Below are 25653 nucleotides of genomic sequence, written 5' to 3'. Positions count from 1 at the left end.
TCAGAGGAGTACAAATTTACCTTCACCAAGCATTACCATGTGCGTGTGTATGTATATATCATGTATATATGTAGAGAGAGAAAGACAGCTAAAAGTACTTCTGATTTATCTTTCCTAAGGTTTTAATAAAAGGGCACATTAGGACATGTATGCTAAAGTAAATTCAGATGTACATCATGGTTGCTCATCAGTGGTTACAATTCCTTTGTAAACTAGAAAATGTCATGCACTCCACCCATGTAAGAACTGACAAAGTTATTGGAAGATGTCTTTTCCAATGCATCTGTGTACCAGTTATTCATCTTCCCCTGGATGGATGTCATAAGAGAGCATAAAATACCTTGTTATAAACAGTATCAGTGCACCTAGTTGACAAGGTTGCTACATCTCACTTCCTGTGTAAAAGTTCTGATTTGGACAGTTCTGTCCTATTGCTGGGGTAAACAGGGCACAAAAATGGTTAATCTGCTGATACTTTACATGAATTACAAGAAAAAATATTTTCTAGATTTTCTGTAAATGTTACAGGTATTTTGATACTACATTTAAGTCATCTTGGAATATAAAGTAGTATAATCAAACAACATTTAAAGTTTCAAGGTTAGCATTTCAATACTGTGATGTGGCTTATGTAAATGTGTCAGAAGATATAATTGCCTTTGAACCAGTGACTGATCTAATTACTTTGTTTTGCTATGAAAGCCATGGTTACATTAGAAGCAGCTGTGAATCTGTGTAAGTTTTCTTCCTTTCTGCAAAAAAGACAGTGGAAAACAGATTTACTCCTCCCTGCCTTTTTATAGCACCTGCTGAGTTCCTGACATTAGCAGGAGTAATTAGACATCTAAGATTGTCAGCAGTACCTGGCAAAGTAATCTGCAGATTTTGCTGTCTCTCGGGCATGTCATGCAGGTGGAGACACATTTTTCTACAAGATATGTGATAACTTGTGCTTAAAAAAAGGTGGGTGGGCTTTGCCTTTCTTTGATTCCAAGGTAAGGAAATTAAAGTTTTTCAAAGTACAAGCAAGTTTTTGCTACCTACATAACACTGGAACCATACTGTAGGGAGAAAAGCAACCTAAGGGTTGAGTTAAACTATAGGAGAAGGTGAAGTTTTCCTTTAAAAGATCGATCCAACAAGTCTTAAGAAGGCTAAAAGAACAGAAACTCATCTTTGAAAGGGGAATTCAGGATGAACTGCCTGAACTTATCCTCAAAGGAAGATAATCCAGCACGACTATCCTGTACAGGTACGTGACTAGATCGGCTTCCCTTTTAGAAGTCAACATTACAAAAGGTCATGCGGATGTTCATATGGAACAATGTGTCTAGAGTCATGACTACGCCCTCCTTCAGCTCAGATATAAGGAGGAGAAAACAATTCAAACACATGGTCAACTAAGGAGGACTAGAATCTGGAAAATTGAGTAAAACAGTTGAAGGATCTAAGCCCAACACAGGAAAAAAAAAAATTCTCTTGCTTACCCTCTCTGAGGCTTCTAATCTCCTTGCCTGGAGGCATGGTAGTAAAATGCTATAGTCTCAGGTCCCATTCTGGATCATGGAGAGTCTACACACCTCATTCTATCCAACTTATGTGTGTGTGTGTGTGTGTGTGTGTGTATGGAAAAAATCTGATTTCTTGGGAGCCACAGGAGGAAAGTTCAGATTCTGTCAGGCTGCATACATGGCGTTCTTGATGACTGGCCACAGATGCTGAAGAACCAAGAGTCCTTCCCCAGATACTCACAAGACATTTCACGGTGAAAGTGTTGGGGGGGGGGCAGATCAGTACACTCATGAGCCTGAAGGTTTCTCAAAAGAAAGTAAGTGTTATCTGTAGGATGCCGACAGGATGGGATGGACTCAGGTTTTGATATCTAAAGGCATCACATCCAGGTCTATATAAGTTATCTTCCCTCTTTTCTTAGCCCTTATTAGTCAACTCGCAAGGTACAATGCCCCCCTTCTGCACCTACACATACTTCACATCACACAGCAGGAAAGGCTGGTCCAGGATTTTCCCAACTTAATTAAAAATACTGGTGTAAAGATCCTCTGCTACCAAATCAGGTATGAAGCCCTATCCCAGCACTTTGTCTTTTACAGGACTCCTTGGTGATCTGGCTTGCATTCCACACCATTAAGGACTCAACAGTCCTTAACCTACTGCACCTCTGCAAGACAAACATTTCAATAAACACGGTCTCTACAAACATTAATTAAAACATGCTGAAGAGACAGATAATTTGCCCAGTGTTTACCTCTTCTCTGGAACAAATTATTCTCACATGTAAAACAGAGTGACGTCCTTTCATCCTTTAAGATGAATGCTGACAATCTGATGGGTATCACAAATTCATTCACAACCTGATTTGTTTTGTCCTCCTGGAAGTAGGTGGTACATCATGACGGCAAATACTAGCAAGACGCAAACAGTTTCTAGACTCACATGCCTTACAATTCCTATAATCACTAATAACTCCCTTCTGCTCCTAAGACTCCATATGAAATTAAATGAAAACTGAGAAACAAGGGAAAAAGTGGAACATATTAACAGTTTCAAGTATCTGGGAGGGATGGCTGAGGAGAAGGGAAGTCTGACTGAGGATGTCAAAGTTATAATCAGGGGGGCTACAGGCAACTAGCAGTGTTTGATGGGGTTACTGTGTGACAGAATAATGCCAAAGAAGCTGAAAAGTAAGGTGTACAAAACAGTAGTGTGACCGATACTTCTGTATGGTACAGAAACCTAAGCAGTGAAGGCAGAGTAGAAGAGGATGCTAGAGGTTATGGAGACGAGGAGCCCGAGATGTGTGGTAGGATGCACACTGTGGGATGAATGAAGGAAAGAGGACATCAGTGTAGAAGCCAAAGCAGCTTCAATTGCAAAGGAGGTAAAAGAAAACAGATTACGGTGGTACAGAAACATGAGCGAGAAAGAAGACAATTTGGTGGAGAATATTTAGGACAGAGAGGAAGAAGGCAAGAGGAAACATGGATGTCCATTAAAGAGATGGATGGATTGCATGAGAGAACACCTGCTCCAGTCAGCCATGATTGTTTAAGCAGGTAAGAGTTGCAAAGTGAGAGAAGCGATGACAGTTGAAGCAACACCTTGACCCAATGTACAAAATGGGGTGGATGACGATCCTCCTAAAATTCCATATACGACAAAAAGAGTACCTTCCTCACCCAACATCATTACCAGCAGGGGCAACCTACTACAAAGCTAACAAGCATGGCATCAAAACCTGGGATTGGCACACACCAGTTGCTGGGAAACAGGGAGATGATACATATGCTGAAGATACAGAACACACAAGAAAGGCCTGCATTCAACCTACAGCTGGCATAAAGCCATGCTCCTTAAAGAAGAAATTCTGCACCAGTATGGACAGGAGTAACTAGGTTTTGAAACAACTAGTGAAGTCTATATCCTGAGTCAAGCCATTCAGGAGGAAGACCTAGTGGACCATCTACAGTCTGGGAGCAGAGACAGACGTCGGAGAAGAATTCTCAGCTCTATGTACTACTAATGATACACAGCCAGGTGACCCATGGGGCTGCTTCTCAGGATCAAGATGGTTGTAGGTATGCTCCAGCCAACTAACAGAAAGACCATGCTCACTCCCTGGGACACAGCCATAGTGAGCACTACTTTCTGCTCAAGTGGAAGATGAACACAAGCTTTAGTCTTCTTACCTTGCTAGTTATGGAAGAGGTCAATATATATGGGGAAATGACAGCAGAAATAGTGAAACCCTTTTTGCGAGGGGAAGTCTATCTGTTGTCCACTTCCTTAAACTTCCAATAATAGCCTGACAAAGACCTGGAGCTGCACTATGGACCCTCTAATTGATCATTACTTTAGAACATTCAGCCTTCCTGGTAACAAGTTAGGGCATTTTTGTTTTCCTCTGACCTCTAAAGATAGTTAGGTTGAATATCTGGAGCTTGTTTCAGTGCTTCATATTAGGCTCTTCTCCTGGTCAGTACAGAAAATACCAGTGAGAGTCTTGCCTCATTAGTTAGTGGCCACATAACTGAACACAAACCTTTGCTATTTTAAGCACCATAAACAGGAACTTTTCCACTGGTAAGTCAAGATCAAGGTTCTAGCTGTAAGAATGGCAGAAAGTACTGCTTGGTTCAAGGGCTAGGTTTTCTCTCCTAGACTAGCCTATGATGTCACAGCACATGCTAACACCTATGGTATGCACAGTCTGGGATGTGGAAGTATCAAAGAAAATGAATGAGGGGAAGATTAGCTCAAGAAGGTCTCTGATGTTAGACCCTAACACAACAGATGTGTCTGGTAATCCTTTGATCCAGTTCAGAACTAGCAGCATGTGGCGAAAGAACACTAGGCCTCATTTCAAAGAAAAGAGTCTCTATAGCCCTATAAGGAGGAGGAGGAGATTCTGGGCAGAAATGGTATCTCTTAAGTCTATCTTCAGTGATGAACTATTTCACTGACACCAGAAATAAAATATCATTAAATTAGCATCACTTGGTGATGTTGGGAGGAGGCCATTACTGTGGGCTTTTCTTCCCTGCATCCCTATACTTAACATAACAACTGTAAATGTTGCAAAACCTCAAGGTAAACATTTCAATTTCAATGAAATGGCCCATCGCTGAGCTGACAGAAAGTGGTCTAGGCCCTTCTCAAGAGCTCTGAAAAAATGGTTTGGTCTCTGATTGAAGTCCTTTCAAGGATAGGATGCAACAACTTTAAGATGTGGCTTAAAATTAATGAACTTGCTCTCTGTAAGCTACGGTAAACCTGGAGAACCACTCTCCCATACACCAGACCCAGATGGTTGTCAGGACTGTAATTGCTGGATGGGTGGAGTTTTCTTCTTGTGTAACTTTGCTGGCAACATTTATTGAGAGATCAAGACTGCATGATACTTCAGTGTCTTACTCACTCTGAGTAGAGTTACTCCCTGAGGGAGTGAGCTTGATCAGCCATAAAGGTAAAGAGATAAGGTGAGTCTGAAGGAAAAAGGGCCCGCTTCATTTTCAAGAGGTCCTAGAAAATCTGGCCAAACAAAAGTCTGTTCATAGGTTCATTGGTGTTTACTAGGCTAATGATCACACGGGCCTTTTTAAGCTTAATCAGTCCCACAAGTTAGTTAGCTAGCAAGTACGGCTGATGCGAACGGCCAAACAAGCTTAGTAGATCTAAAAGTAAGGAGGCCAGCACCATAAGGACAGAAATAAAGTTGTAGTTAATTTATTATATCACATTCCAGACTGGTTTCGGCAAGTAGCCTTCATCAGTGATATCCTAGTACATGTTCATTAATTTAAATACACTCATTATCCAATCATTTTCTATGACATCACTTCCCCCCCCAAGTAATTAGTACAGAAAATTGAAACAAAAAGAAAAATGAATACATCACATTTTATCACAGACCTGGTGTGAATAACCCTCCTAATTTAATAATCCATTTCCTTTCTTTTTGATTCAAATTAGAGTGCCATCCTGTTTTGAAGGATCTATTACCCATGACTTTATCACTGCAAAAGTAAACCTAGCTGATGTATGTATTTGAGAATGTCTGTATAAAGGGTTTGTGATTCTTTGGTTACGTATGTCACTAAGATGTTCAGACATGCAGCAGTGCAAAGATCTCAACGTCTGCCCCACATAAAAAGCAGAACAGTTGCAAAAGTACACCACCCAATCGACCCACAATTACCATAAAAACATATGTCAAAAAATTGACTCGTGTTTCTGTTCGGAAATTGTTCCGTCTTATGCACGTGTTTGCAGAATACACAATATTCACAAGGGTACGAACCAACAAGCCCGTCTCCTGTGATTGTAAGTTGTTGATCTTCCTGATCCCCCCCCCTGTGGATTTTCTTAAAATGAGCAAAATAAGATCCCAAGGTTTTCCCTTTGCGAAAAGAGAACTGAAATCTCTCAGGTAAAATAGAGCCCAGTTCGTCATTAGATGTAAGAATATTCCAATGTTTATGAATTAACATTTCTCAATAAACCCACATTCCTGCCATATGTAGTCACCATTCTTGTAGTGTCTAACCCCTCTCTGTGCTCTTTAGATCTATATTGCAACAGTTCAGATCTTTGTTGATTAGTAGCCCAACTGCTAGCTCCAATAACATCACTCCCTCTATATCCCCTGTCAAAAAATCTGCTAGTAAGATCTTGCTTAAGGATATTGAAATCTTCTTCAGAAGAATTCTTTTGATCCTCAGAAATTGAGACTTTGGGATATTCCTGATAGTATGCCTAGGATGAAGACTAGACGCATACAACAAGTTGTTATACTCTGGGTATTTTCTGTATACTGAGGTGCATAATGTATGATCTGGTAAATGCAAAATCCTAACGTCAAGATAATTAATTTCCTCTCTGCTACAGTGAATTCAATACCCCACTTGTTTTCATTAATGTATTCCATAAATTCCATACGATAGTCAATATCTCCTCGCCATACCAGCCAACAATCGTCCAGGAATCGTCTCCATATATTGATCTCTGGCAAAAAAAATGTTATGGGCATCATTGTAAATGGTATACTCCTCTATGTAACCCATGAACAAATCGGCATAAATGGGGGCAAAAGATACCCCCATAGCTGTACCTTGGGTTTGCCAATAACATTCACCATTGAAATAGATGTTTTTAGTTAAGACGTGCTCCGTCAAACACACAAGTAATGTGTTAAATCCTGGAGTGTAAAGTTCTACCCTGTTAAGCCAGTACTCCAAGGCTTGCAAGCCTGCCCAATGGGGGATACTAGTATAAAGAGACTTGATATCTAAAGTGCACATCAACCAATTGGGCTCCAATTGGGAGTCAGACACTATCTGTAGGAATTCAGTTGTATCTTTGATTCTAGCTCTAACGTATGGCAGTAGTGGTTGTAAATATTGAGTCAAGAACATGGACAGTGGCTCGGTGAGAGAACTTATTCCCGAAACAATCGGTCTTCCAGGGGGCTGATTAAGATCTTTGTGAATTTTGGGCAGGAGATATAGGTATTGCTTACCGGGCTCCTTAACTGTAAGATGTTGTCTAACTCTTTCACTAATAATTCCTTCATCCACCGCTTTTTCCAAAAATTCATCAATTACTTTCTTAAAATTCGGGGTGGGGTCAATAGGCATGTTCATGTAGTGCTAAGGGTTAGTAAGTTGCCTATTTCCCTCAGCCCAGTAATAACTGGAATCCATGACCACTATTGCCCCACCCCTATCAGCTGGTAGGATGGTAATATCAGTGTTATCTTGAGAGTTCCTTAAGTGCTTGTTGCTCCCCTTTGGACAAATTGTGTCTCAATACCTGAAAAGGGCAAACTTAAAATGTATATCCTTAAGGACTGCTTGTTGGAAGATGGACACATGTTTCTTCATAGGTGGAGAAAAACTGGATTTGTGAAAATGGAATTCAGTACATCTTTGAGAAACATCCTGTGTACCAAAAAATAATTTCAAATTCAATGTTCTACAAAAATCTGTAATATCATTAACCAGATAGTTATCATCAATAAAAAAAGTCAGGTATGTAGTTCAACCCTTTATTAAGTAGTTGAGTCTGATCAGAAGACAGTGTATGCTTTGAAATGTTATGCACATTGGAACACTCAGTATTTACTTCACCATCGATTGCAAAAGATTTTCTATAGTGTCTACCCTTGTGCTTATGTCTCCCTCTCTTGTCTTACCCTTAAAGGGGGATCCTGAACCCACCCCTTCTTAGATTCTGGGGAGTCACTGACATATATACTATCAGTGTCAGTAGCAGAGGATTCATCTCCTGAAGTGCTACAACCCGACCTGATTTTTTAAGAACGGAGCGAGGTCTCTTCCTGTGGGTATTTGTCCCATATTGGTTGCCCTCTGTAAACCTCACGCTATTCTGGGATTCAAAAGGCCTGCCCTTGTCATAGTCCTCCACATCCCTGTTGAATTTCCGCAACTTTTTTTCTTTTGTTTGGTTCTCAAACAACAAGAGCTCCCTAGAGAGTTTACTCAAGTTGTTGGTGTAGAATGACTGCCCCTTAAAATCCTTCACTTCCTCACACAGTCGTTTGACATCTTTCATATTCTGTTCAACAATACTCTCATAATAGGAGGTCAGTATGTTAACAAAGGCCACAGATGCCTTTTGTTGTGCCATATTCCACTCTGACAGGAGTATCATCAAGTTTGCCCACCAATGGGGGGAAGTGATATCATAGGAAATGATTGGATACTGAGTGTATTTATATTAATGAACATGTACTAGGATATCACTGATGAAGGCTACTTGCAGAAACCAGTCTGGAATGTGATACAATAAATACTCTCATAATAGGAGGTCAGTATGTTAACAAAGGCCATAGATGCCTTTTGTTGTGCCATATTTCACTCTCTGACAAGAGTATCATCAAGTTTGCCCACCAATGGGGGGAAGTGATATAGGAAATGATTGGATACTGAGTATTTAAATTAATCAACATGTACTAGGATATCACTGATGAAGGCTACTTGCCGAAACCGGTCTGGAATGTGATATAATAAATTAACTTCAACTTTATTTCTGTCCTTGTGGTGCTGGCCTCTATTTTTGGACCTTTTTAAGCTTAGCCATGCATCCCAAATCTCTGACAAGTTCTGATACCCTTGATAATTTCAAGCATGGGCCTGGGAGATGAACCATTTGCAGGATATCTGTGCCCATTAGAGACATAGGTGCCAAACCAGGGATGAATTTCCAGTTTCCCATACAATTGTCCAAGGTGGACGAATAGGGTTAGGGAGAAACTCTGCTTCACATGGATAGGGAGTCTGTTCCACAGACGGGGCAGTCCCTGGGATACATATCTATCTCTCCAGCAGGTTCTATTTATATTACAGGCAAGGTTTAAGTCTTTAGAATGGGTAATTCAGGTACTGTTTGTCTTGTGGATATGCAGGAGGTCCATCAGAGTGGGGTCTGACAATGCCCTGTATGCCAGGTATAGATCTACCCTCAAAAGCCTATAGGAGACAGAATACAGGGATAGGGCATTCAGGTGGTCTGCATAAGACATCTTACACCCTGTATTCTTTTAGTGAGGAACCTCTGTTCCATCTGTTGAATATGCCTGGTTAGGTACATACCAAAGGGGGCACTGTACTCAATGATAGGTCTGATCAATGCCAAATACAGTGGGAACAATAACTTCCTTGGACTTGGATGCCATACCTTTGATAAACTGCACAAGATAGAATGATTTCCTCACCATTGTAAACATGTGATGATTAAAGGCTAGATTACTATCTGTGCGTGTCCTTAAGTCCCTGACTACTGGATCAAATCTAAGGGGTGTGTTGTCAATATGATAGTTGACAGGGATGGATGGCTTACCAGAGGATACTATTATTAATTTCTTGGCATTTAGTTTTAGTCCATGGCTCTGACATCAGTTGTTTGTCTGTGTCAGCCCCTCCTGGAGAACATTTGTGTCAGTGATAGATTCAATAACAACTCCTAATTTGCAATGTTCTGCAAATTTAGTTAGCCAGAGACCACTGATATTAGCCTTGACTTCTGAGAAGTAAATGCCAAAAAGGAACGGTCCAAGGACTGATCCCTGAGGGACTCCACTTGTGACTGGCCTCTTTGTAGAGGTGGACTCTCCAAATCTAACTTCTTGGGTCCTGTCTGTGAGCCATTTGGCTATCCACCGGGTGACATATGGGTTTGTACCTAACCTCCTGAGTTCATCAACAATGCCCTAATTAGGTACTGTGTCAAATGCCTTGCCAAGGTCAAGGTAGGCAGTGTGAACAATTTTGTCCTCATGCATTGCTTTGGTGACCTTCTCAAAGTCCACCTGGTTGAGTAGGCATGATCTGCCCTTGACGAAAACCAAACTGGGATGGGTCCAGTGTCTGGAGGTTTACTACATCTCTATTGATAATCTCCATCGTTCCATGGCTTTACATACAAGACTAGTGAGACTTATGGGTCTGTAGTTTCCAGGGTCTGATGATGGCCCACCTTTGTGCAGAGGGATGACTGTTGCCTTTCTCCATTCATGAGGCATGAATCCTACTTGGAGGCTACAGTTAAATAGTAACTCCAGAGGCCCTGACAGGTCATGTTTTATGTTATTTAGAAGGCATCCTGGGATATTGTCTGGGCCCACTGATGCAATGTTCTTAGGTCTTACAGAGAGCATTAAGGACCTGCTCCCTAGTGATAATAGGGGGAGTTGTACTTGATATTTCCTGAGGGAAGTTTGAGGAGAAGATAGGAGTAAAGTTAGAGCTGAATTTATCAGCCAGGAAGTTTGCTATATCTTCTGGCCCACTGTAGGTGGTTCTATTTACAATGAGCTCTGCACACAATTGTGTATTGCCTTTGAGGTTGCGGACATAGCTAAAGAATGCTTTGTGGTTGTCCTTGGCCTGGCAGGCCAAACTTACCTCAAATATAGCTTTGGTAGACTATTTGTCCTCTTGAGTTGTTTGTTCAGTTTCTCCTGCTGGGTAATGCACCTCCTAATTTTTTACATGATTTTCTTCTTCCTGTTATACAGCCAATTGATTTGTGATTCCACCAGGGTGGCTTGTTTTTGCTGAAATGATGATCTTGCCTGACTGCTTTTCACACACAATTCTTGAATTCGGGCTTAAGCCACTCTTTTTCTCAAACAACCCAAGCTTTCTAAAACCGAAGACTTGTGGGTTGGCTGAAGGTATAACTACTATGGTAAAGAGCTGCTCAGAGGGGGGTGGTGGATCTACCGAAGTATAAGATGGTCCTCCAGAACCCAGAAAATCTTAAGAATTGTGACAGATGAATTGTGCTAGAAATCCTGCTGCACATGCTGTTAACAGTCTCCTACTACTTCAACATAATCGTTAGAAAGGGACTAATACAGAGGAGATGCATGATACAATGATGTAATAGATGGTACATGGGAAAGACCAGAACAATTTTTTTCCAGCCTTCAGCTGCTTTCATACAAGTTATTATTCTGCATTTCTGCCTGTTAAGTTATTTGTGCATGTATTATTGCAACTGCAATTCCAAGTAAATAACCCATTTTCTAAATGTACATGTTTTATAAATGTGTAAAAACAAATTCTTCTGAACAAAAATTTCTCTCAATATCTAAGTAAACTTTCCAAATTCAGTCTTAAATTACAGTTTTACACTTTTTTCTATGTTACGAAGCCCAATAGTATCACAGAAGGAATTCTGAATGACCAACACTTTCCTTTAAATACACATTTATCAGTAATGTTTTATGGAAATATTTTCAAAATAGTTATAATCAATTAAAAACTTGCATTAAACATTACAAATTTATTTTACTTACAAAGATCTGTTCCATATTTTAGTCCGACCTTTGGAACCCATCCTTTGCTCCGAAAATAGTGGTATGCCATATATGTTGTTCTAAAACTGGGTTTGATTACGCTAAAAACATCCCACAGTTTTGCAATAGATAATGGTTCCTAAAGGCGAAAAAGCAAGGCATTACATATTGAACAATTCTACTATATAATTAAAATCTGTGTTTAGTTGTGCACTTCTAGTTACCACTACCAGTGCTACTACTTCCTAAGATTGTTCCTGATGCCTGACGACTCTCATTATTTCTATCACCCTCAGCATGCAGTCCAACAACTCCCTTTGCTACATGCATCTCTTCCAACGAGGAACAGAGGCAAACTTAACCACAGAAATAGATGTGGGCATTCACCATATTAGTTGATCTTCTAGAGGGTCTTCTGCAGTAGGTGGAAAACTGGTTACTTCTCCCCGGTACTGCTCTCAGTGCCTAGTCCTTTTAGTCTAAAGTTCCAAAGTTTATTTTACATTTGGTTACCAGGAAAGCCCGACTGGACATGGGTCCTGTTTCAGCAGAGGCCTAGGGAGAAAAGCTCCACAAATAACAATATAAACAAACAAGTCTTCCATTAGAATTCACATAGTACAGTATATGGTGCACAGTATTTTTTAACATATGACAAAGTATATAGTAGGACCAGTATTTTAAATATTACATCACCAGGTGATAGTTGCTGCTATTAAGTAAAGCAAGGGTACAGTACCAGTACAGGTATGAGAATTATAACAGATGAGGGGAAATAAGTGGTATTGGGTAAAGGTGAGGAAGATACAGGGAGAAAGGGATGGGTCCTAGTATTAACCTGGACTATTACAGTTGCAGATCCATGAGTTCAACAAGTGTGATTTTTAAGGATTTTTTAAATTCATGTATGGAAGTTATAGATGTAAGGTGAGGGAGAAATTTATTCCATTGTTTGGCTATTGTGTTACAGTAGGGGGAAGAACCAGTGGCATTATTCTCTTTTAGTTACTTTGATGAGAAGTTTGCTGGTAGAGTGGAGATTTCTGGTACAGGTGCATGGTACTATCAGATCTTGAAGTGATGGGGTTATCTAGGGTTGACATAGATTTTTTTGTGTCAGGGTAAGCTGATTATATAGAATTAAGTGAGGAAGTTAAAGACAATTGAGCTTTTTTTGAGAGCCAGACAATGGTGTGATCTATAGGAACTGTTGGAATCAAATTTGGCGATTTTGTTGTAGCAGGCTTTGGCTATATCAGATTTTCTAAGGTTGGTAAGGATTGGAGAGGCATAGCGTAGTGTAGACATGAGATGTGTGCGTGCAATAGTGGCCTTAGCAGTATTTGTTGGAAACTATTTGTTTCAATATGGTGTATCTAGTTTTTTATGGACTTTGTCAGAGATATGGATATTGAATTTCATGTTACAGTCAATCACTACCCTGAGAAGCTTTGTGTGTGTAACAGGAGAGATGATAGCTTTGTTACTGGATATGATGTTAAAAGAAAGGTTGGGCTTGGTATGTTGTGTACGCTGAAAGATAAGTTATGTTTTGTTTGGGTTAAGCCAGGATTCAACAGACAGAAAGGAGAACTAATATAGAGTCGTACTGAATGACTGAGGAGTGGAGAGTAGAGGTGTGAAGGCTGTTGGTGAATATCGTAAACAGAAGTCTGAGAATGGACCATTGTGGTACACCTATTGTAACCGGGAGAAGAGGTGATAGCTCTTGGTACCACTTGACTGCCTGCTGCCTCCATGCAATGTACCTCTGAAACCATGCAATAGTGGACTGGCTAAGATTTAGTTCTGACACAGCTTGTATAAGTTTGTTATGATTAACCATGTCGAAAGCCTTAGAAAGGCCTAGGAAAAGAGACATATTTACCATTGTTTCTATGCTCATTAACTAGGTGCAAGAATGATAAGACAGTGGTTGTATTATGGTGTGGTCTGAATCCATGCTGTGTGTTAGTGAGCAGTTTTTGTGTGTGTTGAGGTGTTTCATAATTTGTTTTTGTATGCACCTTTCCAATATTTTTGAGATAGGAGACAGTATAGCTATGGGCCAGCAATTTATTAGTTCTTTTGAGTTACCACCTTTATGAAGGGGAAAAATATGGGAGACCTTCCACAGCTCAGGAACTAGTTTTTCTGAAATAGAATGGGTAATAAGGATGGTTACAGGGTAAGCTATTCCTTCAGCGGTTATTTTTAAAAATTCAGTTGGGAGTTCAGCAGCAGCCAGTGTGGTTGGTTTTAGCTTTTTGAGTAATTTTTTGATCATGTTTACAGAGACAGGTTGAAAGGTAAAGCGTTTTCATTAGTAGGATGTTTATATTTTTCACTGAGGGCAACATATATCTGGGAGTTTGCTAAAGCAAGTAGGGATTTGGTAAAGAATTTATTAAATTGAGTGGCAATTTTAGTTGTGGTGTCTGTGGCAGAAGGGGGTAGAGTCTTAGATTTCCCTGGTTGAAGAACATTGTTAATAGCTGTCCAAAACTTTCTAGGGGAAAGGGAAGGGAACGTGCCCTTCTTTGGTTATATTGGGGATGTTCCTCCACTAGGTATAAGGGGCATACTTATTCCCAGAATCTCCAGTTCTTTAACACATTAGAACATGCAGAAGCATATACAAAGAAAAATGATATGGATATAGAACTATAAATGTAAACTTAAGCTTAGTAAGACACCATGGCAGAAAGCCCAAGAGTATGTCCAAGGAGACCATTTAAAAGCTCAGCCACATCAACCAATAATGGTGGGACACTAACCATGTCTCCCATTTTTACCTCTTATCCCTGGTGATAATTCCAGTCATCCAGACTGGTTTTAAAGGTTGTTAGGGAAGCACTCTGTACAACAGATAAGGGCAGCTTATTCCAAAAATGGGGTATACACATGGCTATGTAAGAAGATAATAACTGGTGAAACCAAAAGTAAAACCACCATCAGCTTTAATAGGACAAAACAGCAAGTACAAAACACAACTGACTTAGCGCTTTCACCCAACTAGGGCATCCTCAGAGTTAGTTAGCAAAATTTCTAACAGTCCTTAATAAATGGAATTCAAACATCTTTACAACCAATGAGCATCAAATGTGATAAATTTGTTGTAATGGTTTCTAGAATTAACTCTTAACTATACAGCACAATTTTAGTATCAGAAAAAACTTTAACTTCTCATTCAATTCAAATGTTCACTAATAACGTATTACAAAATATATACCCTAAAAATTCCATCTAAATTTTCCTTTTCTATAAAAAAACAATATGTGTCACAACTACCTGACAGTAGAACATCCAGTTATGTCCAGTATATTTGGTATTCCCAAGATAAACAAGGACATTACCAACCCTCCCTTTAGACCTATAGTGGCAGCTAGAGGATCAAAAACAAAACCTTTAGCATCATACATTGACATTTTTAGCAAAAATACTCTTGACTGTATACCACATATTATTAAGGACTCGTGGCATTGTCTGGATTGTTTCAGGACCCTGTTAAGCTCTAATCTGGGGGATTTTTGGTATGTTACAGTTGACATAGTTGATTTATTCTCAGCAATACCTCAAGATATAGGTTTGGTATGGTTTTCCAAAAGTCTAGAAAAGTATAGTTGTATTCACCAAGTTAAAAGAAGCTTATTGGTAGATTTAATGCAAATTGTTTTGGAAAACAACTATATTCACTTTGGGTGAATATTACAAACAGTCTACAGGGGTTGCAATGGGAGCTAGATGTGCTCCCATTTTTGCCAATTTGGTATTAGCAGAATGGGAGGACCAATATGTTCTGTCATCTATTTATGCATCCAAAATGATTATTTATTTAAGATATTTGGATGACACAATATTTCTTTGGAAGGGCTCTCGAGACAAGTTGGACGATTATATAATATAATATATTTAAAATCAAACTACAACTTTTTTGAGATTCACCAGTAAGGTGGGTAAGAGTTCGATTGATTTTCTGGACCTGCATTTATATACAAGTAAAGTACAGTTGTGTACCTACCATAAATGTAGATGTTCAAGTGTATTCACTGTTGCAGTCATTACACTTGGGTTATCCTGCTGGCAGGCTACCCGCAGTCGGCCTGAATTCCAAAGTCTAGGTCCGGCGTCGGTTGCTGTCGCCTCTTCCCGGATATTAGTGCGCCAGGGGTATAAAAGATGCAGCCGACACCCTTTTCTTCAGCTTTTCTTGCCCCAGATGTCAGGTGCCCCCAAATTGGTAGGCTGAAAATTATGCCAATAAGTTTGCATGCACAAAAATAAACATTTCCTTCATCTACAAGCAAATACACCACACAGGTTGTATAGGATGGAGAAGTACAGATAAGTCCCAGCAAAGAAAAGAGGGGGATGGTGGGTGGGTAACCAGGACTGCAACAGTGAATACACTCGAACATCTACATGTATGGTAGGTACACAACTGTACTATGTTCATCGTGTTTCACTGTTGCAGTCATTACACTTGGGTTGAATTCCAAAGCTGAGGAAGGGTGGCTGGGTCTAAATAGGATTAGGAGAGGCTATAAGGCCCTGCAGAACTGCAGTGGCAAAGCCTGCTCTAGATTTAGAACAGAGAGGTAAGTGGTAGTGCTTGGTAAAAGTGTGCACTTAACTCCAAGTTGCAGCCTCTAAAATGTCTTTGGTTGGTACTCCTCTGAGGAAGGCTGCTGAGGTAGCTGCTGCTCTGGTAGAGTGAGGCCTAATGCCCTTAGGCACTGATTTGCCATGTAGTGAATAGCGGAGACAAATGCAGTGGCCTATCCGTTTTGAAATAGTCTGCTTTGAGATGGCCTTTCCTTGTGATCCTACAGCATATGCTACTAAGAGTTGCTCAGTCTTTCTGAAAGCTTTCTGAAAGCTTTAGTTCTGTCCAAGTAGAAGCGTAGCTGTCTGTGTATGTCCAAAGAGTGCAAGAGTCTCTCACCTTTATTCTGTGGGTTTGGATAAAAGGTAGGCAAATGAATGGTTTGGTTAAGGGCCACACTGGACATTACATTAGGCATAAATGTTGGGTTCGTCCTCAGAGAAACCCTGTCTGGATGGAAAATGATAAAAGGTTCCACAGCCATGAGTGCCTGTAACTCTGAGACTCGTCTTGCAGAGGTTATTGCTAGGAGCAGAGCTGTTTTCCAAGATAAGAACTTTATTTCAGCTGTACTGGCGGGCTCAAAAGGTGGCAGTGTGAGTTTTTCCAGGACATAATTGAGGTCCCATGCAGGTATTGGTGCTCTCCTTGGAGGTCTTATGTTTTTGGCCCCTCTGAGGTACCGTCTTAGCAGTGTTTGTGAAAAAATAGGTGGTTCTGTATTGTAATGGGCTGGAATGGTAGAGGCATGGATTTTGATTGATGAAAAGGATAGGCCTTTGTCCAGCATCTCAGTTAGATACTGTAAAATCTGAATAATATTTGGTAAAACCGTGTCAATTCCTTGTGCCTGGTTCCAAGCACAGAATCTTTTCCATTTTTCAGAATAAGATTTCCTGGTACTGGGCCTCCTGGCCTCCAAAATAACACCCATCACTGCTTTAGAGAGAGGTGTGTTCTGAATGGCTACATTATCCGCCATGCTGCCAGGTTTAGGGTTCTGAGCTGACTGTGCAGGATCTGACTGTTTCGTTGGGTCAGTAAATGAGGAATTAGAGGCAATGTCCAGGCTGGGCCTTGAGACAAGCTCTTTAGGATTGGGTACCAGTGCTGGCGGGGCCAGTCTGGGGCAATCAGAATCATTTTTGGCTTCTCTTGTCTGACCTTTAGGAGTGCCTTGGGGAGGAGAGGCAGAGGAGGAAAGGCATATACTGTTAGGGTTTTCCAGCTGAAGGATAGAGTGTCCACTTTCCATGCTTGCTTGTGATGCGCCCTTGTGCAGAATCTCTGTAGTTGGCAATTGTGAGGGGAGGCAAATAGATCTATGTCTAGGCATCCCCATTTCTTTATTATCATGCTGAAGACTTGCGGATTCAGTTTCCACTCGTGGGGATCCGTGAGGTTTTTGCTTAGTTCGTCTGCCAAAGTATTTTTCTTTCCTGGCAGGAATTGTGCTTGCAGGTGTACTTGATAAGTCAATGCTGTGTCCCACAAGGTCATGGCATGTCTGCAGAGGGAGTAGGAATGAGTGCCTCCCTGTTTATGTACCACATGACTGTAGTATTGTCCATCCTTATCAGTAGTTGTCCTGGATGGAGTAGATCCTTGAAAGCTGTCAGGGCATTTTGAACAGCCAGCATCTCTTTTTGATTGATATGAAGGTGACTTTGGCTTGTGGGCCATGTGCCCTGAATACATTTTCCTGCCATATGGGCCCCCCAGGCATAATTTGAAGCATCTGTTGTTATTGACTGCCTGGCTGTGGGTAGGGTGAATGGCTGTCCCTTGTTGTGGTGACAGGCCTGCGCCCACCATCAAAACTCCTGTTGTAGGAAAGGAATGAGGGAAATTAATGTTTCCAGGCTGTGACAATGTTGAGTCCAAACACTTTTTAGATACCATTGTAGTTTCCTCATATGCAGTCTGGCATATGGAATTAGCAGAATGCAGGATGCCATGAAGCCCAAAGCCTGCAGAATTTTTCTTGCAGATAACTGGGTCTTAGTTGCCAACGTCTTGAAGTACGAAGTCAGTTGCCCTTGTTTGTCTGGCGTGAGATAAGCCATCTGGGCAGTTGTATTTAAGCTTGCACCCAGGAATATTATCTCTTGAGAGGGTGCTAGTTTTGATTTCTTTTCGTTTACTGTGTACCCTACGCAAATAAGTAATCTTTTTACAAACGCCAGATGCCTTAGTAGAATGTACTTGTTCTCTGCTTGAATAAGGCAGTCGTCCAAGTAAGGATATATTTGAATTCCTCTTTGTCTGCAAAATGCAATTACTGGTGCCAGGCATTTTGTGAAAACTCTGGGCGCAGTAGATAAGCCAAAGGGTAGTGCAGAGAATTGTTAGTGCATTGAGCCAGCTAGAAATCTGAGGTATCTTCTGCAAGATTGTCTGATTGGAATATGCAGGTATGCCTCTTTTAAGTCCAAAGTTACAAGCCAAGCCTTTTTGCCCAGCATGGGCAGAAGCTCAACATTTTGAATTTTGGAACTTCCAGGAATGTATTTAGAGTAGACAGGTCCAGTATTGGTCTCCAGGCTTTGTCTTTTCTGGGTATCAAGAAAAGTCTTGAGTAAAATCCTTGTCCCTGCTCTTGCTGTGGTACTTGCTGAATGGCCCTCATGTCCATGAGAGATGAAACTTGTTTTTGTGCCTCTGCCCATTGATTGTGTGGCAGGTTTGGCATACCTTTTGGCCTCGGCAGGGTGTGAAAGTGGAACCTGTAGCCCTGGGACACTATATTTAAGACCCATTTGTCCTGGGTGATCATGTGCCAATTTGAAAAAAAAAGTGATAGTTTTCCCCCTAAGGGGGCTGCCAAAAGATAAGTCCTTGGAGCTGGCAGAGGAAAGTCATTGGGACTGTTTCCTGTATGGCTGTGTTTTGTCTTCTCCTCTTTTGGAGGTAGAAGCGGCCCACTATTTAGGCCTGTATGAGCCCTGGGGCTGGGATCTGCCTCTGGGGCGTCTGTATCTGCCTCTTTGTGGTCTGTCACTGGAAAGGACCAATTCTTTGTAGGCCAGTTCCTGCTAAATCTGGGTGGCTGTACCTGTAAGAAATCCTTTACTGTTTGCATAGATTTCGCTTTGTCCTCCATTTTCTTCAACACCTCCTCTGCCTTAACACAAAATAAAGTATCATGCTGTAATGGAGCATCTAATAACTTTGCTTTTACATGATCAGGCAGATTCTTTTCCTTTAACCAAGCATGCCTCCTAATAACAGAACCCGTAACTGCAGCCCTGCAAGAGGCCTCCAGAGAATCAAAACCACATTGCAATGTATGCTTTCCCACTTGTTCAGTTGCATGCAATAAATCCTGCATTTCCTTATTTTCTGCACAATCAGAATTTGATAACATTTTCTGTTTTAGCATTGACAGTAAGTATTGCTGATATTTAAGCATATGAAAATGACAATTTAAAGCCCTCACAGCCAAAGTAGCAGAAATGTAAACCTTTTTCCCCCATCTGTCTAGTGCCCTTGAATCTCTATCAGAGGGAATAGGGTTTTTGCAGCTTTGCAAATGGTATTAGTAGTATGCAAGATGCCATGAAGCCCAAGGCCTGCAGAATTTTTCTTGCAGGGAGTAGGGTCTTTGTTGCCATTGTTTTGAAATATTGAGTCAGTTGTAGTGGTTTGTCTGGCGTCAGATAAGCCTTCTGGGCCGTTGTATTCATGCTGGCACCCAGGAATGTCATATTTTGTGAGGGTACTAGTTTTGACTTCTTTTCATTTACGGTGTACCCCAGGCAACTTAGAAGATGTTTTACAAAAGCCAGATGTTGTAAGAGGATGTTCTTGCTTTCTGCTTGAATGAGGCAGTCGCCCAGGTATGGGTATATTTGAATTCCTCTTTGTCTGCAGTACGCAATTACTGGTGCCAGGCATTTTGTGAAGACCCTGGGCGCAGTAGATAAGCCAAAGGGCAGTGCAGAGGATTGGTAATGGGTTGAACCTGCAATGAAACGGAGGTATCTTCTGCAACTTTGTCTGATAGGGACATGCAGGTATGCCTCCTTGAGGTCCAATGTTACTAGCCATGCTTTCTTGCCCAACATGGGAAGAAGCTGCTGTAGTGTTAGCATCTTGAATTTGGGTACTTGTAAGAAGGTGTTTAGAAATGAAAGGTCCAGAATTGGTCTCCAGGCATTGTCCTTTCTGGGGACTACAAAGAGTCTTGAGTAAAATCCTTGACCTTGCTCTTGTGTAGGTACCAGTTGAATGGCTCTCATATCCATGAGAGCTGTAATTTGTTTTTGTGCCTCTGCCCATTGATTTTGTGGCAGGTTTGGCATTCCTCTTTTCATTGGCAAGGTGTGGAAATGGAATCTGTATCCTCGTGAAATTATGTCTAAGACCCATTTGTCCTTTGTGACAATGTGCCAGTTGTCTGAAAAAAGTGAGAGTTTTCCTCCCAAGGGAGCTGCCAAGAGACTGTTGCTTGTCCAGATGAGGTGCAAGTCATTGAGTTTGCCTTCTGGTGGATTGGGGCATGTCCTCTCCTCCCTTCTGTGTTGCAGTGCCCCATTGTCGAGGTTTGTATTGGGCTTGTGGTTGTCCTCTGCCTCTTGGACGTCTGTATTTACCCCTCTGTGGTCTGTCGGTAGCTGGAAAGGACCAATTTTTAGTTGGCCAATTTCTGCTGAAGCGAGGGGGGCTGTACCTGTAGAACATCTTTGACTGTCTGCATAGATTTTGCCTTATCCTCCATTTTCTTTAAGACTTCTTCTGCCTTAACTCCAAATAGAACATCCTGCTGTAAGGGAGCATCTAGAAGCTTTGCTTTAACATGATCAGGCAGAGTTTGTTCCTTTAACCAAGCATGTCTATGTATAACAGACCCAGTGACAGCTGCTCTGCAGGAAGCCTCCAAAGAATCAAAACCACATTGTAAAGTATGTTTGCCCACCTGTTCAGCTGCATGCTGTTCAGCTGCATGCAACAGATCCTGCATTTCTTTCAATTCAGACTGTTGAGGGAGTGTGCTCATTTTTTGTTTTAGCTGAGACATGAGAAATTGCTGATATTTTAGCATGTGAAACTGGCAATTTAGTGCTCGCATAGCTAGAGTGGCTGAGGTGTAAACCTTTTTCCCCCCACCTGTCTAGTGCTCTGGAGTCCCTTTCAGAGGGTACAGGATTTTTTGCCATGGAAGCCTTAGCCCCTTTGGGACCCTGGGAGATAGTCTCTGGATCAGCAACAGGGCTTTTATAAAGGAATTTGTGTGAATCAGGCACTCTATAGTATCTGTCTGGTTTGGCTGGAGCAGGAGGCAGAGAATCTGGGTTCAAACTAGATTCTAAGTAAACATCATCCACAATGTCTAAAACTGGGGGGATGGCAAGTGGTCTGTGCTGGGGGAGTAAAAGAAACTCTCTGAGCCTTTACTTTGAGTCAGAGTAGTCCTGACCTTCCCAGTGAAAATGTTCCCTCATAGTGTGTAAAGTTTCCCCAAAGGAGTAGTCTTCAGGAGGAGAAGCTGAGGGAATAGAATCCTCAGCATCAGAATCTTCATAAGGGGAGGAGGAGTAATCCTGGTCCTCAGAGTAGCTTGAGGAAATAGACACTTGATCAGAGGAGGCATAATCTTCCTCTTGTCTAGGCCTTTTGTCAGGTGTGGGTTGGGAACCCCTGATTAAAGAGATCAAATCTTCAGCCATTTTAAGCATCTGGTTCTTAGGCATGGGACCTTGAACTGGAGACTGCAGTGCAGTCTTTTAGGTTTAATAGGAGTTTTAAGCTTAGGATACGTTTTTATGGTGAGCATAGTCGGTCTGAAGACGCCTTCAGAAACCGAAGGTGTTTCTGCAGCACCGACATCTCTTTCTGCAAAGTCGTCGGTATGGGGCTGTACAAAATGGCTGCGTCGGCCTAGCGCTCTCCGCCAAAGGCTCCGAAGCGTCTCGGGTTCCAAAACTGCGGTAGTTAGGGGCTGCGTCGGAGCCTCACTGAAGACCGGAGACCGGTCCAGCCGAGGCCTTGGAGTCTGGTTTGGGCCTAGGCTGCCTGTCCTTATCCTTGCGTTTTTTGTGCACGCCGGTAGTCGGTTGCTCCGACGGCATTGTGTAGTTAAATTTTCTACCGAAACAGTGTCGTGCGAAATCAAAGCATCTTTTTATAGTACGCTTATTAAACCTAGCACAAAAACTACAACCAGTGACGTCGTGGTCTGGGCCTTGGCAAGGTATGCAGTAAGAGTGAAAATCCTTATGAGGTATTTGCTTCCCACAAGAAATACAATTATTAACTTTTTCTGACATCGGTCTGAGGCAAGAAAAGTTTCCCCAATGGGGTACTTAGCTTTATTGAAGACTTCGGATCTGAAATTCGACTTCGAAAATCTCAGGAGTCGGCCGACCGGCACTTGCCAACTGCTTCTGCTTCAGGCACCTCGCGGCAAGAAAGACTGAAGAAAATGGCGTTGGATGCATTATATATACCCCTGGCGCACTGACGTCAGGGAAGAAGCGACAGCAACCGACACCGGACCAAGACTTTGGAATTCCGGCCGACTGCGGGACCGCCTGATAGCAGGATAACCCAAGTGTGATGACTGCAGCAGGGTAACACGATGAACATCTAGAAAACCTCCCTTATCAGTCTCAACAAAAAGCTGAGATCCCTTATCAAATCCTCTAAAGCCAGCTATAAAGGCAGAATTGCGTCAGACACCAAAAACAACCACAGAGCCTTCTATAGCAAATCAAAAACCTTAAAGGCAATACCCAGATTTGCTCTGAGTTATTGCACAATGGCACATCCTATACTGAGCCAACAGATATAGTCAACATACTGGCAGACAGATTCAATGTCAACTTTACCCCCCCCCCCCACAAGGGCCCTATCACAATACCAGAAGCCTGGTACCCACCATTTCTGCGGCACAGGTAAAAGCTGCACTGTCCAAAGCCAAGAATACAGTGTCCATGGGACCTGATAATATCCCTGGCTGCATCCTACATGAGCTACAAAACGAACTGGTACCACATCTGTGTGCCTTGTTCAATCACATCCTTACCTCAGGCTATGTCTCTAATGAATGGCGCACTGCTACAGTCATCCCACTCCATAAAGGGGGAGCAACTACAGACCCTGGGAACAATCACCCTATTCGCCTGACAAGACTGGTATGCAAAGCTATGGACAGCATCATCATGGTCCTGCTTAACAAAGAAATAAGCAATCTCCATATGCTTGACGCACACAGTTTGGCTTTGTCCAGGGGAAATCCTGCCTGTTGAACCTGGTTGACTTTTTTGAGGCAGTCACCAGGGCTGTGGATGAGGGTAAGGCAGTGCATACAGCCTACCTCGACCTGAAGGCCTCTGATACCATTCCCCACTCAGGTATTATTGATAAACTCACCAAACTAGGCATCAATCCTTACATCACTAGGTGGGTTGCAAATTGGCTCAGAGACAGGACCCACAGAGTGAAAGTTGAGGATTCCAAGTCAGACCATCGACCATTCACAAGTGGAGTCCCATAGGGCTCGGTCCTGGGCCTTCTCCTGTTTGGCATCTACTTATCAGAAGTCCAGGCCAACACAGAAGGACTCTGGCTGACCAAGTTCACTGATGACTGCAAGCTCGGAGTCATTATCAACCCCCAAATGATGCAGACATCCTACAAAAGGGCCTCTCTGAGACCAATGACTGGTGTCGGAACCATGGCCTGAAGCTTAACACCAAAAAATGCGTCATCATCCCCTTTGGAAAAAACTCAGTTCCCACAAATTACCACATTGATGGGAGCCCACTGAACACTGAAAGGGCCATAAGAGATCTGGGCACCAAGGTCGACAGCCACCTCACCTTCGACCACCACATTACCACTGTGGTCAGAAAGACCTAGGTGGCACATCTTATAACCAAAGGTTTCTCATCTAGGAAAAAAGAGGTCCTCAGCCCTCTCTACCCATCCCTCATTAGACCAATCATTGGATATAATGCCCGTTTGGCATGTACCTGACCAGACACCTACAACAGTTAGAGAAGCCACAAAAGTACCTCACAAAAAGGATCATAGGCCTTAAACACATGTCCTACATGGACAGACTGAAGAAACTTCAGCTGTTCTCAGTATATCATCTACTTAGAGGTGATCTCCGCTTGACTTACAAAGCCATGTCCGACCCAGCCCTACTTAAAATGCTACACCTAAAGAAATCCCAATCCCCCCGCGCCACACACTCCAGAGATCACAACCGCATTACCACAATTAACAGAACATGCTGGAGGGACAGGTTCATCTCACAAAAACTGCCCATACTCTGGAATAATCTTCCCATTCACGTCAAGCAGAGCACCTCGCTGGCCCTCTTCAAGAGAAATCTTGATGAGTGGATGGGTAACAAAGTTCACTACAGGGATCATTCCAGTTGCCCTCCTGGACATGGGCACTGTGAACTAACATCAGGTGGCACAGTGCCTGATAAATTTTGTTTGGGCTAGGCTTGTAAAGGCTCCAGGGCCAATAGCCTAGTACACACCTACGAACCTTTTGTACAACTGTATACTCCTGAGTGCAAGTTACAAACTTAGTTGTGCTCCTGTTATATGCTCCTGAGCCAACCCTTTTAGCTCCTCAAGCTTAATTCACAAATTTAGAGCATACTCCACAATAAAATCCCCGTACATTTCCTTTCCACTCACCAAGAATTATCTCTATATGACCCTAACCCTGTGATCACACAGCAGCTGAAATGGTAAACCCCTGCAGATTTTTGGAGCATCCCCCTATATGCATAATGTTGATGGGGAGGTACTTGTCTTAATCCTGTTTAAAATGGTCTGCAAATGCTCCCAACATAATATTAGGAGTACAGCTGAACCTCTCCACAAAATCATTTGTTTGAGGATAAATGGTTTCAACTGCTTTACCCCACAGTACTTCCACAAAATAAGATGGTATGATATGAAGTTAGCTCCTATGTCCATAACTAATTCCTGGAGAAACCCACCCTGTTGTAAACTTTTACCACATCTGTTTTTTTTTTTTGCCTCAACAGACAAAGCTACCACCAAGTAGCATAATCTACCGCCATCATGTACCTCTTATCTGTGGTACTTGAAATACTAAGAAGCCTCACAGTAGCCATGACTATCGTATGAAATGGCAGCAGCACCTTCTCAGACTGCTCACACATCCTGTAGTACCCACTCACCTATTTTTTTGGCCAAATCCTCCCCCCCAAAAATTGCATAATTCCCCAATATACTAAAATCATTCTAGGAGGAGATATATACCCTAAGATTTTCTCGCTGTAACTGAAACTTGGCTTAACAGACTCCAGAATTATACCTCCTGGCTATAGCATCAATTGCAAGGCCCGTATAAAGATTAAAGGTGGTGGAATTGCTTTAATATTTCCCATCACCTGCCACATTTCCCCTATAGCAAACCAATACCAGAATTCAGTTCAACGGAGCTTCTTATTGCTTTCTTCAAAATAAACAATTATAAACAAATATGTATTACTGTCCTTTACATCCCTCCTGGCAACAATACAGCTATACTGGAGGATGTCCTACACTGGAGAACCATAACATTTCCACAAGAAAAAAAATACTACTAGGTGATGCGAATGTCAATTGGTTGGACAAAATAACTCTCATACATCTAGCATGAACTTATATGGTTTCACACAACTAATAAAATATCCCCACACATTATAGCAATGTATCAAATTCCCCAT

General features: G+C 41.8%; 1 protein-coding gene across 1 annotated transcript in view; it reads right to left on the bottom strand.

Annotated features, from left to right (window-relative positions):
* Positions 1–25653, bottom strand: part of TSEN2 (tRNA splicing endonuclease subunit 2) — a 456866-nt gene that overhangs the window by 219734 nt on the left and 211479 nt on the right. Inside the window, exon 7 of the mRNA XM_044078068.1 lies at positions 11342–11480. Coding sequence (XP_043934003.1) covers positions 11342–11480 — 139 coding nt within the window. The remainder of the gene's footprint in view (positions 1–11341; positions 11481–25653) is intronic.

Source organism: Protopterus annectens, chromosome 7.part0 (assembly GCF_019279795.1).
Source record: "Protopterus annectens isolate FY-2018-M chromosome 7.part0, PAN1.0, whole genome shotgun sequence".
Lineage (NCBI taxonomy): Eukaryota > Metazoa > Chordata > Ceratodontiformes > Protopteridae > Protopterus > Protopterus annectens.
Note: the sequence above shows the minus strand (reverse complement) of the source record. Positions and strands in the feature narration are given on the sequence as shown.